This window comes from Erinaceus europaeus, chromosome 7 (assembly GCF_950295315.1).
Source record: "Erinaceus europaeus chromosome 7, mEriEur2.1, whole genome shotgun sequence".
NCBI lineage: Eukaryota > Metazoa > Chordata > Mammalia > Eulipotyphla > Erinaceidae > Erinaceus > Erinaceus europaeus.
In genome coordinates, this window is record NC_080168.1 from 34387376 (window position 1) to 34407161 (window position 19786).

At 38.8% G+C, this 19786-nt stretch overlaps 1 protein-coding gene and 1 pseudogene across 3 annotated transcripts in view; one reads left to right on the forward strand and one right to left on the reverse strand.

Moving 5' to 3' along the window:
- The window catches only part of SGO2 (shugoshin 2), a 42342-nt gene that overhangs the window by 11088 nt on the left and 11468 nt on the right, over positions 1-19786 (reverse strand). Inside the window, exons 2-9 of one of the 3 annotated variants that reach the window (XR_009550668.1) lie at positions 18945-19079; positions 16768-16943; positions 15622-15699; positions 14199-14275; positions 11885-12096; positions 7581-10535; positions 4661-4808; positions 3067-3253 (exon numbers count right to left, since the gene is read on the reverse strand). Coding sequence is in view for 2 of the 3 variants with exons in the window: in XM_060194176.1 (XP_060050159.1) it covers positions 384-453; positions 4661-4808; positions 7581-10535; positions 11885-12096; positions 14199-14275; positions 15622-15699; positions 16768-16943; positions 18945-19077 (3849 nt within the window). In the remaining variant the exon portion in view is untranslated. Of the gene's footprint in view, positions 1-105; positions 454-3066; positions 3254-4660; positions 4809-7580; positions 10536-11884; positions 12097-14198; positions 14276-15621; positions 15700-16767; positions 16944-18944; positions 19080-19786 lie in introns of those variants that run through there. The other 2 variants (XM_060194176.1, XM_060194177.1) reach the window with 2 other exon arrangements.
- Positions 17955-18052, forward strand: LOC132539560 (U2 spliceosomal RNA; annotated as a pseudogene).

Consider the following 19786-nt stretch of genomic DNA (forward strand, 5'->3'; position numbering starts at 1 on the left):
ATAAATTTTTAAAAAAATGCAAAGTTAGAGATATTTTTCTCTATCTTTCTCAAAACAACCTCTCAGATATGATATAAATTACTCTCTGAGTATGAATGGGGACGTTAACTGCATCGAGCCTAATGAAATATAGCCAGAGAGCTTTATTTCTTATTTCTGAGACTATACATGATGAGGTTAAGAGTTGATCTTGCTGGAAGCTTTGGAGAGGCCTGGGAGTAAGCGGCCATATTGGCACAGAGCTGAAGGCACCCTCGAGGACCTGAAGACAGCCTCCAGTCAACAACAGTTAAGTTGGGCCTATCTGTCCTTGATGCATAAGGAAATCAATTCTGCCCATAAGCAGTGTGACACTGAAGCATATTCTTCCCCAGTAGGATCTGCTAGATGAGAATCAAAGGTGTGTGACACCTTGATTGTAGTTTTGAAAGACAATAAGCCAAGATTCTTGGCCTACAGAGACAGAGATAAGAAATGTTTGGATTTTTTTTTTTAAGGCACCAGCTTGATGGTAATATTCTTAGGCAGCAATAGACAGTGACTATAATACAGTATAAGCAGGGAGAATATCTTTGCCCAGATCATAGTTTCTAAACAAATTTCTTCAAAGAATAAACAAACTCCTTAAAGAAGTACTTATTTTAGAACCAGTTGGTTAAGTGCACATGTTACCATGCACAAAAACCCAGGTTCAAGCCCATGGCCCCACCTTCAGGGGGGAGGTTTCACAAGTGGTGAAGCAGGGTTGCATCTCTCTCTCTCTCTCTCTCTCCCTCCCTCACTCACTCATTCCTTCCCTCTCAATTTCTCATGGTCTCTATCCTAAATAAAGAAAAAGAAGTACTTGTTTTGAAAGCTGGGATAGTGGACAGGGTTCTAAAACAGGAAGTTATTAGAAGTATAATTCTATCAATGCAATTTTCTAGTTTTGAGAATTGTACTATAGGTATTTAAGATGTAACCATTAGGGAAAACTGAGGAAACTAAGTGATTTTTACAACTTTTTGCTAAATCCAAATTTAGTTTATAATAAAATTTAATTTACAACTCAGTAATAGAAAACTAAGACAAATGGAGAGAAAAAAAGGGGGGACAGAGGATAAAAACTGACATTTCTCCAAAGATGCTCAATGTCACTAGTCATCAGGGAACAGCAAGTCAGAACCGAAATACAACAGACACCACTTCACACCCGTCACCAAAGCTAGAATCAGCAAAATTCCTAAAAGGTGCTGCCCAGCATATGAGAAATCAGAATCCTCACATGTTTAATCCCCTCTGTTGATAGGAAGATAAAACAGTTCAGCAGTTTTGGAAAACAGCCTAGCAGCTCCTCAAATGACTGAATATGAAGTTATAATATGACTTAACAATGCCCAGTCACATAATCAAGAAAAGTGAAAAATATATACACAAAAGCTTACACATGAATATTTATAGCAGCATAATCTATAACAGCCAAAGGGTAACAACCACCAAATATCCATAAACAGACAAACAGATAAACCAAATGTGGTATATTTATATAATGAATACATATTATTTACTCAGAAGAAGGAATGAAATATTGATATTTACTGTAACAAGGATAGACCCTGAAAAGATTCAAAATGAAAGAAGTCAAACACAAAACCATATATGATATGATATATATGATATGAATCCAGCCACATGTAGCACCAGAACCGGAAGATCTGTGGAGAGAGGAGTCAGAGGAGAGGCTAAAGAGCCGGGAACCTCTTTCTGGGTGACTACCTGAGTATGACTGTCAATATCAATAGAGTTGTTTTTTAAGGAAGTTCTGGGTTACTTATTTAATTATAAATTTGCTTTTTTCACCCAGCCTTGCATTGCTGCTGTCTGCTGGCTACTATTTTAAAATACCATCAGAGCCGGTAGATTATTTTTTTATTTATTTATTTTTAATATTTATTCCCTTTTGTTGCCCTTGTTTTATTGTTGTAGTTATTATTATTATTGTCATCATTGCTGGATAGGACAGAGAGAAATGGAGAGAGAAGGGGAAGACAGAGGGGGGAGAGAAAGATAGACACCTGCAGAACTGCTTCACTGCTTGTGAAGCAACTACCTTGCAGGTGGGGAGCTGGGGGCTTGAACTGAGATCCTTATGCCGGTCCTACGCTTCACACCATGTGAGCTTAACCTGCTCCACTACCACCAGACTCCCAGAGAGCCGGTAGATTTTGTAAAGCCAAACTCTATAAAATAAATGCAAATAAAAGCAAATTTAGTGATGCTTTTCTCTATCCTTCTACACACACCTCAAATACGATCAGGTTCTCCAAATGGGCTATGTATCTTTAAAATTGAGATTTCTGAATGAGGTTGAGATGGTCTAGCTGGGAGATGCTGAGTTTACCTCCTCCCACAATAACAACAAAGCTGCATGTAGACATGCTCACTCTGTACAGAAACAGGCTGCAGCTCAGAGGGACAATCGTCCACAGTAAGGGACAAAGAACAGCATACAGACAGTGAGAATATGTGAAGATGTTGTCAAACAACACAGCACAAAAACAATCACATGACAAGCTGCAAACCAAGAGGTCACTGCATGACAAGTTGCAAATGAAGAGATCTCTATGATCTGGGGAGCAGGGAGGTGGGTTGTGCTCAACTCCCAGCACCTGTTTTATTATGACCCTAGACTTGTAACACTGTGGTGGGAGGCAAGAAACTGTAGGCTACAGCATGACAAGATCTGGCATAAGCACTGTCCTGATGGCCGCTGGGATCCTGCTGACAGCAATGCTGGTGGGTAACATGCTGGAATCCATCTCCCTAATAACAGACCCTGGGGGCAAATTTCATGAGAAGAGCTTTCCCTGCCCCAGAAAAGCAGCTGAGAGACATTTGCTAATAGTGCTGACTCCAGTCAGGCAAACAGATCATCGGCCTACAGTCAGCTGATAAGACACAAGGCAAGCACCCTGAGAACTCCACAAAGCAAAGCCAGGGACCCCTATGCCTGCTGTGCTTCCTTGCTGGCTCACAACCTGCCAGTCTGATTCCTGTCAGACTTGAGTCTTGGTGCTCTGTCATTACCTGGGACTGAGCCTCTAGTCTCGTTTCAGATCAGATCCTGTGCCTGACAGAGTCTAGTGGCTTCCAGGAATGTGTGGCCTTGAACTCCTGGTTGCTGCCCAAGCATGTTCCAGCTGGGGTCCTCATGGGGCAGCAAACATAATGAGAAGACAGGAAATCAACAGCACTGATGAATCAAGACAAAAATCTGGGAGAGGAACAAGATAGCTATGTAAAGTTCCTAAAGATAAGTTTTCAAAGCAATGGTAGTGAGGATGCTGACTGAAAATAAGAAGATGAAAGACGGGAGTTGGGCGGTAGCACAATGGGTTAAGCGCATGTGGCACCAAGTGCAAGGACCAGCGTAAGGATACCAGTATGAGCCCTTGGCTCCCCACCTGCAGGGGAGTCGCTTCACAGGCAGTGAAGCCAGTCTGCAGGTGTCTCTCTTTCTCTCCCCCTCTGTCTTCCCCTCCCCTCTCCATTTCTCTCTGTCCTATCCAACAATAACAACATTAATAACAACAATAATAACTACAACAATAAAACAAGGGCTACAAAAGGGAATAAATAAATATTTTTTAAAAAGATGAAAGAAAACCTCAACAAAGTCAGAGGAAGCATAAGAAAAATGCCCATGTTCAGTAGAGAAGCAATTACAGAGGCCAGAACTTCTATCTTCTGCACCCCACAATGACCCTGGGTCCATGCTCCCAGAGGGTAAAAGAATAAGAAAGCTATCAAGATACGGGATGGGATATGGAGTTCTGGTGGTGGGCAAAGTGTGGAAATGTACTCCCCTTATCCTATAGTCTTGTCAGTATTTCTACTTTATAAATAATAATAAAAAATTAATTACAGAAATCAGAGAGAAATAAAATCCAGTAGCTACAGTGGAGGATAAAAGGTTGGTGGAGGGTAAGGAGTACTGACATCTAGCTTGGGAAAACGTGGCAAAAACTACTCTGCAAATAAAAGAAATACTAAAAGAACCTTTCCAAAAAGGAAATTCCCAAAGATCTCACTTATATGTAATATATAAAGCACCAAAATAAAAGCAAAAGAAAACAAACCCTTAGACTCAAACTGCAGAACTGAGGTTAACCAACAGGGAGAGAAGAGAGATGAAAGAGCAGAGATTGAATACTTGACTCTGGTGCAAAGATATTGGGACTCTAGTAGGGTAACATATTTTGAAAAGATATGAAACTGTACTTTAAAAAAAACAACTTTATTTTATTTAATAGAAACAGAAAGAAACTGAGATGGGAGAGATAGGGAGAGAGAGAGAGACAGACAGACAGACACACCTGCAGCACTACTTCACCACTTCTGAAGCTTTTCTTCTGCAGTTGAGGAACCAGAGGCTTGAACCCGGGTCCTTCTGCATGCTAATTAATATGCGCACTTAACCAGGTGTGTCACCACCCAGCCTGCAAAACTGTACTTCTAAAAGACAGTCTTATAAATTGACACTACCCCAATAAAGAAAAACACACACAGAGAAACTTTAAATACATGTGAAAGGCACTGTCTAGATACTTTTGAGATAGTCACAGAATGTCATGGGGTTGGCTAGCAGCCAGCAGTCACACTGCATCACTGAAATACTTACTTCCGGAGGCTCGGCTCTTTTAATGACAGAGGGGCACACCTCCTTCTTCGACTTGGAAGCTCGGACAGATCTTCTGATAGGTTTTCAGATTGAATCGAGTTATTTGAAACAAAGCTGAGATTTGTCAGGTCTTGTAGTGCTCCATCATCTGCAAAAATCATTTTCAGAAATATTTATAAAAATACAGAGATACGGAAATAGATGTGGAATATATGATATGCCAGTTATGGATAGAGAACTTTATAGTCTAGATTCAAGTTACTACTTTAAATATCAGAAAAGTAACAATGAAAATATACTGAAAGAGACTCAAACTTTGAAACTATCAAAGTAGTCTGCACATTTTAGTCTGAAATCACAATGCTTACAGGCAAATAAACCTCCTTCAGCCCTTCTGGAAGAATCAAAGTACTGCACACTGACTCAACATATCTGCAAGTGGCCTCAGGACAAGTATGGAGATGCAAAGACTTTCCATCCACTACCTGCAACCCCAGACCTTTGTACTTCTTTTATTTCGGTATTCATTCTGCCCAGAATAGCCTTACTCATCAAAATCCTAGTGTTCTACACACACTATCAGACCCATCTAGATATTTTTAATTCAAGTGGAAAAGTCTAATAATTTCTAATAATAACGGGACATCCTTAGGAGCCACTGTTATTGGGGGGTGGGGTGGACGGATAAATAGTATTTCCTATAGACTGATTCCAAGTGTCTCTTCATAGATTCAGATCTGCATGCATATGCCACATTGTTGACTACTGTTCCAGGTTGCTTTCTTTGTTTTTAATTTTCTGCAGTGAGTATTGATATAGTAACCAGGGAAAAGAAAAACAATAGAATAAAAAAAAAATTCTTATTCACTAGGGGGTAAAATGCTGTCATGTTCATGCTGCTTTTGGAGCTCCCTCTAGTCAAGATTACTCCCCAATTATAGTTTTTAGCAAAATATTATTTCTTTTAAATATTTTTATTTATTATTGGATAGAGACAGAGAGAGAGACCGAGAGGGAAGAAGGAGAGAAAGAAAAAGACAGAGACCCCTGCAACCCTGCCTCACCACTTGTAAAGCTTTCCCCTGCAGGTGGCGTCCAGGGGTTTGAATTTGGGTCTTCGTGCACTGTAATGTGTGTGTTAAACCAGGTGCACTACCGCTTGGCCCCTTATGCGCTTTCAATGCATACCATCATTACATTGACTTTGATATACATGTATTATGTAGAAAGAGAGTTAATGTTTATTAGTCAATTTCCTAAAACATTTACTGATAGAATAATGCTCTGGTCATATTAAATATACACTGTTCAACATATTTTCACCCTTAAGAAATATGTAATTGTCCTGGGTAAAATCAAACAAGGGCAATTAAAATGCTTAAGTTCCCTTAAATATATGGATATATGGATAAAAAAAATTATCTAGCTAACGCCACTACGGAAAGGCTAAATCAACAAATTAATGTTTTAGGTTATAAATGGCCAAGAACCCTTATGGCAGTCTTCCCAAAGTGTTAAACTTCCTTTAAATTCCTCCACATTGCGGATAGATTGTTACATGGATGCATTCTGTGTTCAAACCCAATAGAAACTAGCAAAAGTACACAATAGTCTGCACTGAGTCAGTATAAAGTTTATAATGAAATAGTGTCAACTTAGACCTAGATAACGTCCTCACCTACTTCCTATTACACTTCCCTCACTCACTCCAAAGCTAACCTTATCAAAGCAAGGACTGCAAAAGTTGAATAAGGGCAAGAGACTGGCATACTTTAACGATGACTCTTTAGTCACTATCAGGTCACCCCATCAGCTAGGGCCCTATTTAGGGAGTCCTGAGATTCCCAAACAGACTTGATGGGCCTAGACTGCAAATAAATCCCTCTCTCCATTGTTACCAGTCATCTCTATCAGGAACAACAAAACAGACTCCTTTGTGGGCCCCCATAGGATATTGCCCTCAACTTGGATCAATAATGGTAGAGAATGTTCCATCCTCCAAACGGAGGATGGACAACATACTCTATGCTACACCTGAGGAAGATGAGTCAATACTGGGGCAGCTTGGAATGTTCCTACTCATGACCACAGAATGTGAGCTCAGATCTAGAGGGATGCAGAGGTCACACAGGCTCCTAAGTTGATTATGGGCCCAGATCACATCAAATCGATGAGATTTACAGTCAACATTTGTACCCCTTTCCCATATTAGGTCCTTTTTCCAGCCATGATATCATCTCCCCAGACAATAACTTACATCTACCTCAGATTTCAGGCTCAGGCAAAAAACAAAACAACAACAACAACAAAAAAAAACAACTAGTATATCCACAGGCCCTTTGGAATATAACTAAAACATGCTTACTAGCTATCTATAAAATGGAGACCCCAAACTTTTATCTGTACTACTCCAGCCTTTAGGTTCATGATTAGTCAACAACTTTGGCTTTATATGTTAACTTTCTTTTCAACCACCAGGTTCCAATTGCTAGCATGATGCCGACCAGACTTCCCTGGAATGACGCCACCAGTGTGTCCTGGAGCTCCAATTCCCCAGGACCCCACCTCCACTAGAGAGAGAGAGAGACAAGCTGGGAGTATGGATCAACTTTTCAATGCCCATGTTCAGTGGGGAAGCAATTACAGAAGCCAAACCTTCAACCTTCTGCATCCCACAATGACCTTGGGTTCATACTCCCAGAGGGTTAAATAGGAAAGCTACCAGGGGAAGGGATGGGATATGGAGTTCCGGTGGTGGGAATTGTGTGGAGTTGTACCCCCATTATCCTATAGTTTTGTCAATGTTTCCTTTTTATAAATAATAAAAAAAATAATAAAAGAGACATTGGTTATAACAGGTCATCCATCACTGGGTACCGTGAACGCACACACAAGCAGGTCTCCCCAGGTACAGACCTACCTCTGCCTGACTTCTGTGTTCTCCAGTTGAATTTCCTCTTTTCGCATGAATCACCACTTAATTGAAAGATTGGTGAGCTTTCTGGGACTATATTTTCTTTCATTATCAGATTTTCACTGGAAGAAATTCTCAAAGGTACAGAACTCTCACGTACCCTGCTAAAGGGAGAGTCTTGTATGTTAGATGCATATACCTCAGACAGACATGTGAACACCGTTTTGTACGATACCGACTTGAGTTTTGCACTCTTCTCATCCTCCAAGCTTATTGCCTTTTCAGTTTGCTGAGATTCAACTGCTGTTCCCTGAATGGAGTCAGATGCTATCTCCTCCAAGGCACAGCGATCTGGAGAAGATTCTATGAAGATCTTCCTCTTCTTCGCTTTGGATTTTATTTTTGGGGCTTTGCATTCTCCTTTTTTCACATCCACCGTGGGGATGTTTGTTTTATTTAGAGTTGTCATGGTTTGCTTTAGATTCTTATGTGACTTCATCTGGTTTCCAGGATTAGGATCTGCTACACTATGTTTTAAACCCGATTCCAAGGAGATAAATGTTTGTGGAGAATCTGCTAGGTACAAAAGAGGTTTGTTTTTATCTTCTGTCAAAATGGTCTTGCTGTTGCCTGGTGATTCTTTCTCAATATTTTTATCCAGTTTGTAGCCATCTGAAAATCGATCATAAACTTCCTTTTCATTACTGTTGGTTTCTGTATTGTATCCACTCATCCCACCTTGGCATTCGAGTCTCTGTTTAGAATGAGTTATTTTAACGTCAAGGTCTTCTATGCTGTCTTCTTTAGCATTGTCTCCATACGTTTGGCTCATTTCAGAAATAATTTCTGTCTTCTGACGTGCTTTCTGCCCAAGCTTTTTAGGCCCACTTTTGTCATCATTCTCATGTATTTGGTTCATTTCAGAAATAATTTCTGTCTTCTTTCGTTTAATCTTCTTTTGCCTAATCTTCTCTGTTTTTGATTGATTTTGACAAGGAGGTTGCAGATCATGGACATTTCTACTGAACTCCCAAACACCTTGCGTCTCATAATCAAGGATGTCTCCATGATCTCTGGTAGAAAGAGGAGGTGTCTGTAGCTCCCTTGGGTCTTCTGGATTTCCTGGGATGACTTCTTCCTCACTCTGTGTTAAAGAGAAAGTGCGATCTTTTTCAGGGCAATACATGTTTTTGTCATTACCTAAATGATTCATTTCGGAAATTATTTCTGTCTTCCGATTTAGTTTTTGCCTGTGCTTCTTATTAACTTTTAGTTCATCTTGCTGAACAGGGAACATGTCAATGAGGTGCTTTTGCAAACCCAAAACATTCAGAGCCCCACTATCACATAGGTTTCCACAACTGCTGGTAAAAAGAGGTTTTTGACACTCCACTGAAGCTTTTAGGTTTTTAGAGATGCCATCTTTCTCCTGCTGTGTTTGGAGAGAGATGCTACCTCTTGCAGAGCCATAAACATCCTCAACATTATCTCCACATGTTTGGTTTCTTTCAGAAAGTATTTCGGTCTTGCGATTTACTTTTTGCTTAAGCCTCTTACTAGCTTTTATTTCACTTTGCTGAGCAGGCTGCATATCAGTGACTTGTGTTTTCAAATCCAATCTATTCTGGGTTTTACCATCACATAGGTTTCCACTACTGCTGGTGAAAAAAGTTGGCTTTTGAAGTTCATCTGAATAAACTTCTAAGTTTCTAGAGACTGTTTCTTTAGTCTCCTGGATTTGGAGGAGAAAGTTACCTTTCTCTGAGCTGTCAACATCTTGATCACTGTCCCTATATGTATGGTTCATTTCAGAAATGATTTCTGTCTTCCGGTTTACCTTCTGCCTAAGCTGCTTCTTTAGTTTTGATTCATTTTTTTGAATAGTTTGAGTATCAGTGACATGCTTTCCAAAATCCAACACATTATGGGCCTCATAATCACATACTTTTCCATTACCTTTGCTGGAAAAATCATCTCCTTGAAATTCATTTGTGACTGCTAGGTTTTCAGAAATGGTTTCTTTGTTCTGTTGGTTTGGAAATAAGTTATCACTTTCTAACTTATGAATTACAAATGTCTGTCTAGAAGTCTTATTTTTATTGTAAGCCAGAGAACGCTGATCTGTATCAAATTTGCTTTTCTGCTGTAATTTATCTGAACTATAGGAGAAAGAGTATGTTTTCTCATGTCCACTTGGTACATATATTCTCCTATTACATTGCTTACTTTCTCCACTGTCTTGATCAAAGTCGTCATGATGGGATATTTTATTCATCTCCTGCAACTGATTTTGCTGCTCAAGACTGAAAATTAACTCTGGACCTTCTAAGTCCTCTTGGTCATCCAGGATAATACATCTTATTTTTGATTCATTCTTAATTTTTTCCTCAATATCCTCAACCAAACTATTTTTTAATGGTCTCTTCGATCTTTCTCTCTTTGTATGAGAGTTTGAAGTTCTTACTTTTCTGGACACTTTCATTTCACAATTACTTGGTTGCTGGTTACTTTTCTGCTTGGTGCCAGTTGAAACTACAACAATGTTGCTTACTTCAGGAGCAGTTAAGTCCATGTCAGCCGTATCATACACCGTTTTCTGCAACTGAAAGTCATCCCTGTCAGGAACTTGATCCTTGGATTCTGCAGCAGGTTCACTTGTAGCCTCAGAAGAGGAGTCAGGAAGACACTGTGTGTCTCTTTGCCCTTTAGTAGTCGTTTCATCAGCGCAATCACTCCTGCTATTGTTCCCCCCTAATTGTGGGCTTGAAATCTGTTCATCTAAACCAGTCCCACAGGAAGGAGCTGCAGAAGGGTTACTGGATTCCCGGGATGATGCCCGTTTCTTCCTTTCAGTCACATTACTAACAGAGGGTTTTTCCTTTCTGTGGCTGATGGACTGTGCATTTTTCATCTTACTTACTGGAGAACTCTTGGAATTTAGGTTCGAGTGTGAATGGCTTTCTATGAAATAAAGGAAAGAAAAAAACAAACATAAGTGATGACAAGGAATTCATTATCTAAAATTAACTTAGAAATCAAGCTTTTGCACCAAGAATTTCTGACAATATGCTTTTCTCACATAGTGATATTGCAAGGTGATAAAAATAAATTAGAAATGATCAGAATATTCATGTCATAATTTTTCATTTGCATCTATGGGAAACACATACTGAAAGTTTAATTGAGAAGGGGCTAGAAAATAAACCCCCAAACAGTGATCACTCTGACAAGGACTCCCATCAGAAAGAAGGTTATGGGCGGGCAGTTTACATAAATTATCCACACACACATTTTTAGAAAGAGAAATTCTACAGTTTTAACTCTCCATTGTTCCATATCCCAGTCTGAAGATCTGTAACATATCTATAAGCCAGAACATAACACAGAATTATTACTTTGAAATACCATGGAAATAAAATGTAAGAGCCATTATATTCTCCAGGCTCCGTGTTTCACCACTAATTGAGTAAGTTCTTTTTTCTTTTCTTTTTTTAAATATTTTATTTATTTACTGGATAGTGACAGAGAGAAATTGAGGGGGGAGGGAAAGTAAGAGACACATCTGCTGCCCTGATTCATCTCCCATGAAGCTTTTTCCCTGAAGGTCAGGACTGAGGGCTTGAATCCAGGTCCTTGCACATTGTAACATGTGCATTCAACCAGGTGAGGCACCGCCTAGCCCTTAATTGGCTAAATTGTTGAAAGGGTCATTACACCTACATGGGACTCTAATTTTTGCTTCTGAGAAAGAGAAGAAACTAAATATATGTAAAGACATATGATGTCTTTCAATTATTAAGCTAAGATACCAAGAAAACTCTTTAGACTAGGTCGCTTCTAAATAGTCCTTCCAGATAAGAGTACTAGGTCACTGTAGATCTGACACTGGTCAGCATATCTATTTTTCTTTTAAATATATTTTATTTATTTAATGAGAGAAGAGAGATACAGAAAGGTAGACAGACAGACAGACAGACAGACAGATAGGTAGATAGAAAGAAGATAGTTTCTAGTCCACTACTTAGCTCTGGCTTATTGTGGTATAGGGAATTGAACCTGAACTTTGGAGCCTCAGGCATAACGGTCCTTTTGCATAACCATTATACTACCTCCCCCCACCTTAGAATATTTACTTTTCAATTAAAACGTTTTACCAGAAAATTTAAATGGTAGAAGTTATTAGCAAACCTGTAATATGATATCTAACTCATTAACTTATACCTACCACTGGCTTAAAAAAAAAAAAAAATCTGGTCAATGTAAATATTTCACACCATAACCAGAATTTTTACAAAGTAGCTATATCTTACCTTTGGGAAATAGATCAACAATAGAAGAGATGTGCTCTGAATCATTCTTATTTTCCTTAAGCTGTGAAAGCCCCAGACGCTGTGGAGTTAATAAAGCCTGTCGTATCGATACTGAAGAGGAACTGTCAGGAGATGCCTTTAACAGAATGCTGTCACAGCCTATCTGCTCTGCACCATCCTCCTCGTCGTCATCATTGGAACTTAATGGAACCCTGAAAACAAGTGGGGATGAAAGAGTTTCGTGTTTTACAAAAATCATTTAGAAAACTACATGGATAGTTCTATGTTCCATTTTCTTTTAAGATTAAAACATGTATCTACCCTGGCTCCCTTTTGTATTGAGGAAGACAATTATAGGTAGTTTCTAGTGATACAGAACTTAAGAACAAAATAGGAATGTTTCTTACCTCCATAAGCCCAGTGGCTACAAAGTGCGGTAACTGACTCAATCCCTGGATGAACTATTTTATATGACAGTACTAATCAGGTAGACAAAATTCAAAACACACTTATACTCACATATACTGTTTCTAGATTTCTTATATCAAAGTCTATAGAGTGGCTAAAATTCTTTTTCTAGTTATGAGTGAAATAAAGTTTTCAAAGTTAAAAATATTGTGTGAATTAAATTTTAGAGTTATTAAATCTATGTAGGAAAAAAGACAAAATAGGAAAAATTTCACAAACTGTCTTTGAATTCAAAGAATGATGAATGACCCAAATGCTACGAATGCTAGAGGTATGGCTCTGCATGCCACACAGATATTCTAAGTCACTTATTTGTAAAACAGCCTGCAGGCAGACATTTCTTTAAAGAAACAGGCAGACAAAAATAAAAGGACAGTTCTGCTTCTGGTAATGACCAAATTGCTACTATTGGATAAGCCTTATCAAGTGACTAAAAATTTTGTACAACATATCAACTTAGGTGACCTGTATGCTTGAGAGCTTACATTTAATTTCTTTCTTTCTTTGAGAGCTTATATTTAACTTCTGGTATCACTGTATGTCAGAGCTGAGCAGTGGTCTGGTGTCTCTCTCAAAGGAAAAGCAAAAATGAACGTTACTCAATAAGATATGGCAAAAGGGCCAAAAACCACTAGATGAGGAAGAGAAGGCCTCTTCATCAAATGATGCTGGGAAAAGAAAACAGCTACATATAGAAAGATCGAGCTAGGCCACCACTTAACACCATGCACCAAAACTAGCTCAGAATGGATGGAAGACCTGACCTGAAAGTATAAAATACACAGAAGAAAACATTGGTAAGACACTGCAGGACTTTAATATCAAAGATGAATTCTGAGACTCGTCCCCATAGGTGTGTAAAATGAAAACATAGGTCAGGGGAGATAACATTATGGTGATGCAAACAGACCCTCGTGCCTAGGATTCTCAGTTCACTTCTCCTGAACTGCCATCCACCAGAGCTGAGTCATGCTCTGGTGGTGTTGATGGTAGTAAGGTAGTAATAGTTGTAGTAGTAGCAGTAATATTAAAAAAGAAAATAAGATTAAATAAATGGGTCTACATTATACTAAAAAAAAAAAGAAAAAGAAAAAAACTCGACATCAAAAACAAACTACAAAAGGATAAACAGGAAACTATGTCAACAGACAAATGTAGGCTGATGACCCCAAGACAATGCACACAAATAAAATGTGTCATGTAAAACTGTCTAGTCTGGGTAACTCAGACTCACATGACTAACAAGTCAGCTTGTTCCTCCTTTTCTGGAATCTAATAGAAAAGCTGAGTATTTTTCAAAGTTCAAAACTGAACTCCATTAAATTATGAATTCTGGGAGGCAGGCAGTAGCGCAGCAGGTTAAGTGCACATGGCGGAAGTGCAAGGACCTTCATAAGGATCCTGGGTCAAGCCCTGGCTCCCCACCTGCAGGGGGGTCGCTTCACAAGCAGTGAAGATCTGCAGGTGTCTATCTTTCTCTCCTCCTCTCTGTCTTCCCCTCCTCTCTCAACTTCTCTCTGTCCTATCCAACAACAATGACAGCAATAACAACAATAACCACAACAATATAAAAATAACAACAAGGGCAACAAAAAGGGGAAAAATAGCCTCCAGGAGCAGTGAACTCATAGTGCAGACAGCAAGCCCCAGCAATAACCCTGGAGGCAAAAAAAAAAAATTATGATTTCTGTTTTAACCAGTATTTTCTTAATTTACCTAGGTGATTTTTTTTTTCGTTTTGTTTTGTTTTTAATGTTTCAAAGAAAGCAAACCCACATAAAAACCATTCAAAGTTCCCACAGGTGAACAGCACAAGTCAGTATTTAGTGAGGTTTGGAGCACTCACCTTGCAAATGGAAGACGCATCATGGCCCCCTGCCTACTAGCCCGTTTCTTCTTGCTCGCTGGCAGCATAAAGGAACTCTGATGGAACAGGTTTTAAAAGAATACAAAAAGCAACTCAATTTCAAACTTGTAAATTGTCCTTGTCATTAAAGTCCTAAATTATGTAAGGAGACAAGTAGTAGTAGAAAAATTCTTGCTTTAGAGAATGAGAATGTGATAAAATTAAACACAGTTCATCATGTCATCCAAAGAAAACCCAAACTATTTTCAAACATATTTCTAGGCATAGGAATAAATATAAATAGACACACAGTATCTGCAAATGCACATGCTCACTCACTGTCCATAATGTATTGTTATGCATTACAAGATTTTATAATACCTACTTTTAAATGTTTTTTTAGTTCAAAATCTAGGTTTAATACATTATTTTAAATTTTTGTTCATGGAATGATCTTATTCATAGGTAGAAGTTGAGAAAAAAAAGATCAGAAAGGAAAACACTAAGCAGAACATGCACTGGAATTGGCTTTGGCATACTGCACAAAAGTAAATGACTCTGGGGTAGGGGAAGGGTTCTGGTCCTGGAACAGGATGGCAGAGGAGGGCTTAGTGGGGGTTGAATTGTTATGTGGAAAACTGGGAAGTGGTATGCATGTACAAACTATGGTATTTACTGTTGACTGTAAGACATTAATCCCCCAATAAAGAAATTTTTTTTAAAAAAAGAAAATATATAAATTTTTGTTCACTTAAGTTTTTTGAAACCGTTTCTGAAAATGTTTTAGTTTTTTATTAAAGATCATAAAAGTAGGTACCATGGTCAGTAACAAAAATACTGCAAGTTAAGTCTGTTCCTCGCTCTGGAAAAAATCATTCTAAATGGAGTAACACTACTCAACATTTCACAAACACTTACTGCATTCTGTGTAAGGTACTCTCAGTGGTGTCCTGGCACAGACGGAGAGGGAGGGCACCATGGTACAAAAGCTGGCACGGCACTGGAGTCTCCCCAGGTAGTGCCAGAGTTTAGACACGGTCAATATGCAAGGTTAGGGCAGGCCCTTCTTGCTAACCACCTCCACTCCCAAAGATCACCATCATCTTTCTTTTCTTTTGGAAAAAGTTTCAAATTTGAATTTCTAATTGTGATAATATTTAATTAATCTCAATCAACTTCAGTAATATTTAAGAGAGAGGCCGGGTGGTGGTACACCTAGTTGGGCACATGTTACAGTGTGCAAGGACACGGGTTTGAGTCCCCACCTGCAGAGGGAAAGCTTTATGAGTGGTGAAGCAGGGCTGTGGGTGTCTCTCTCCGTCCCTATCACCCCTTTCCCTCTAGATTTCTGGCTGTCTCTACCCAATAAATAAAGACAGTAAAGTTTAAGAAAGTGTACCACTCACACATGAACTCTACTTACCTCACAGATTGTGCTCATTTCAATTGCAGTTAGCAAGTTATTGCTCATGAGTGCTTCTATTTCTATGAGTTTCTTATTCTGCATATGCAAAATAAAGAGCCTTTTCAATCAGGTAAGATTGGAAGTTAAGCCACACATTTACGAATATCAACAACTAAGAAGACTTAGGAAAGAGTTGACACCTCGGTGAGCTAATTGTGGGGCTGCACTGTCTGGGTCTCAGTTCCTCCACACAACACTGGAGTGCTGTTGAGCTGTCAACCATAAAATTGCCTAGAAATATTCCATCTTCTCATAGTAAAATACATCACAGCATTAAGTGAGAAGTCTGCCAGACACAAGAAATTAATATCACAGTGGTTACTTATCCATTCTAATTAATTTTCGCTATTTGAGAGTTACATCGTTTCAGCCCAGTCACTGTTTTTTTTGTTGTTGTTGGTTTTTTTTTTTTTTTTTTCCTCTTTCTGTGAACAGAACTAGAAGTCAAGAATGCAACCTTCATTTTATTTGGCCTACAGTCACAGAACAGAACACAGGGATTAAAGGACAAAAGAATTCTGGGAGCTTTTCTCCTTTCAATCTACCAAAGAGATGGTGTTCATCTATTTTTTTTTTTTTTTATTGCTGGGGCTCAGTGTCTGCACTACGAATCCACTACTCCTGGAGGCCATTTTTTTTGGACAGAGAAAATTGAGAAAGGAGGGGAAGAGGGGAAAGATAGACACCTGCAGACCTGCTTGACTACTTGTGAAGCGATGCCCCCTGCAGGTGGGGAGCCGGGGAATCAAATCAGGATCCTTGCGCAGGTCCTTCTGCTTCATACTATTTGCACTTAACCCGGTGTGCCACTGCCCGACCCCATGTTCATCTTTTCATAATGCCTTCAGGCACCAATCTGACAAGTATCACATGTTGATCAACGCATTATGCTGGCTTGCAAAGCCACAAGTACACAAGAGTGCAGGACTACACCTTTCAAATGTAAACGTAAGACACCTATTTTATCAATTACTAATAGTTTGTCCATTCACATGACATACTTGGAACAATTTTATATGACTGAGAAAATTCAAAAATAATCCTAGAATCTACAGTATAATTTCAATTATAATCTTGAATTCAGGGACACTCTGTCTTCCGTACCAAATTATTTAGCTTTAGACGGAGAAAGGTATTCTCAAAGTTTAATTTTTCCACTTCTTTTTGCAACAGCATCTTTTCAGTCGTAATTTTTCGGGAATTTTCTTTTTCTCTACTAAGAGCTTGAGCTAATGCTCTGTTGTTGTGCTTTAAGGAAATTTTGAAAATAGAAGAATTGTCTGTAAAAGAAAATATATATGAAAAGAGTTAATACTGAGATACCTTATAAATTTTCATACTCCTTAACAGAACTATTCTACACAAAACATAGTTTTATTTACATAGTTGCAGAAGCTTTAATGAAAGGTTGAGGATATATATATGATTGAGATAAAGAGTTATGGAAATTTCTTATCTAGAATTTCGAGTCAAAGATTAAAAATAGCTAGACAGACAGGGAACATAAAATCTAGGATGTTTGTGAATGCAGTAGGGAATGTCATGATGTATTTTCCAATGCAAAAAAGCATCAGGACTTTTCCGACAATCTAATACTTTAGAAGAAACACAGTATGGTAGACAATTAGATCAGAAACAAAAAAATTAAATCTTTGTTTTTGTTTTTATTTTCCCAAGATACCGATCAGCTCTAGATTATGGTAGTGTTGGGAATTGAACCTGGGAATATGACGCCTCGAGCATGAGAGTTTTTTACAGAATCAGTATACTATCTTCGTATCCTATAAAGACTAGATCTTGATACCTGCTTTACTTTCCTTCTACCTTCTGAATAGTAGGTTGAATATATAAGGTTTAAAACCTAGTTCCTGTGGCTTCAGAATAGAGCAAATCGTTCACATTCCCGTTTTGTTTTTCAAAGAGAAAGGGAACATTATCTCCAATGGTGGACATACTGTGTGAGCCACATGGGGACTACTAACTCCACCTTCACCCCAAACATGCTACTTTTTATTTCTATACATCAATTATCAATTCTAATTTGGTCTTTTTTCTTTACAAGTTTTCTATAAGTATAACTTAGGTGTGGTTTTTCTGTTGGTAGCAGAGAATTTTATTGTGAAGTTTATTATCAAGTTCACTCTACATTTAATATGTTCACTTAGGATATTAAGTTTTCATTATTTTTATGTAAATGGCACTACTGAGTAACATATCTCACTAAATAAAAGTATAGTGTAGGGGAAAACTATGTTTTTATTCAGTAAAGTTTGAGGATTTAAAAAAATTAGTCCGCTTCTCGCCCTTTTGGCTAAGATCAAGTATAGTATCTGTTCTTATCAGTTTGAGGATTTAAAAAAATAAGTCCAAAAAAAAAAAGGTACTTCATCTTTAGGACAGAGAAAATAGTTACAGACCTTTGGCATAGCAAATGGACAGATTAGGACCAATCAGATAATAGCAGCATTTTCCTGCTGCCCTCCTCAAAAGCCAATATATTCCTCCAGTAGCCCATATACAATGTTTGTGTTAAGGAAAATAGTACTTAATCATTCTAGGAGGGGGGTCTACAACGGACAGGAAGGAGCCTGGAGATATGGGTGGGAGCAACGTCATACTCGGGAGACAACTATCTCATAGTACACACGCTTCACAGGGGTGAACCTCACAGTGGAAAACTGCTGAGAAGGAATGCTTCAGAATTCAAGAAAATATATCTCATGAATGTTTTTGCTCTGCTGACATCTTAGCATCTGAATTCCTATCTGGGCTCCCCAGGACTGAGGAGATCTCACAGCAGTGGTAAGCAGACTGTCACACTCAAGGCCCACAGCTGGGCGGGACTCTGGCCAACTTCTCTCCTGTCTCTCCCACATTACAATAAAATACATAAATTAAAAAAAGAAAAAAAATTCCCACAGTGTCCAGTTCTGCTACAGCTGTCTTCAAATATATATATATTACATAATATGACACCCTGTTGAGACATCCACCTCTGCATGACCCATCACTCAATCGCTGTAGAATGTCAGGAGATGAATCTTTCACATTTTTCTAGCTCTTTTCCACAAAAGCCACACTGGCATCACCACCACCACAAATATATCTATATTCATCTATCAATAGGAGCTGAAGGAGACAGGAAAGTCTGAGGGGGGGAGTGAGTACCAGTCAACAAAAACATCGTTTTCTATACTTGATACAAGAAAATAACATTAGAGCAGTTCTCCAGGAAAAACTGAAAATGTGAACCAATTTTCTTTTAAAGCAATGACACTTACTTATTATTTTTGTTTTAATTTTTGAAGCAAGAGAAACATTCAACTTAGCAGTCTTTGAAATTCTTTTGTCTCTCACATGCTTCTTCATTCCTGAGGTGGAAAGTGAGCTTGTTTCCATGGCTGGGTATTCCATTGCTAAAATAAAATAAAATACAATAAAAACAGGAGGGAGAAAAAAACCCTAATATTAATAAAAGGAAAAGGGTCACTAATTAATACATCCTAAAAAGAAATGATTATGGCTTTTGCACATAAGCATGTTTTAAACCTTCTATAATGAAGCCTGCAGACACACACTGAGGAGATGGCACAGCCTGTTAGAACACTGGCTGATGGAGCTACGAGCAGCAGATCGCTTTCTCTCCTCTTCTCTCCTGGATCAACTAGGAGACCACCTGGGACTGAAACAAGACAGGACTAGAATGACCACAGGAACCCAGTAAATCACCGGTGAGTACAAACACGTGTGGCTGGTAACAGAGAGGAGAGGTTAAGTGACTGCTAACAGTTCAGCAGTTTATCAGTTGAGACACCACCTCCAGTCTGCTCCACCAACAAGGGGACAGCTTAAGTGAGGAGAGGACTCCCCAGAGACTCACCAAGTGCAACTCTGAGTCTCCACTGCTACTACCCTCAGAATCTGGAACAGCAACAGGGAGGGACACCATGGGACAGAGATCTAACCAGGAAACTCAGGAGAAGACCTATACCTTGGTGGCATAGCTGAGGGGCTGTGAAAGTCTCTTTGCATAACCACTGGATTATCTCTGCCACACCCTGCTTTATTTCTTGGTCAGGAGTCAGTGATTAAGCTAAGAAGCCTATTGATAGTTTGAAAGCCC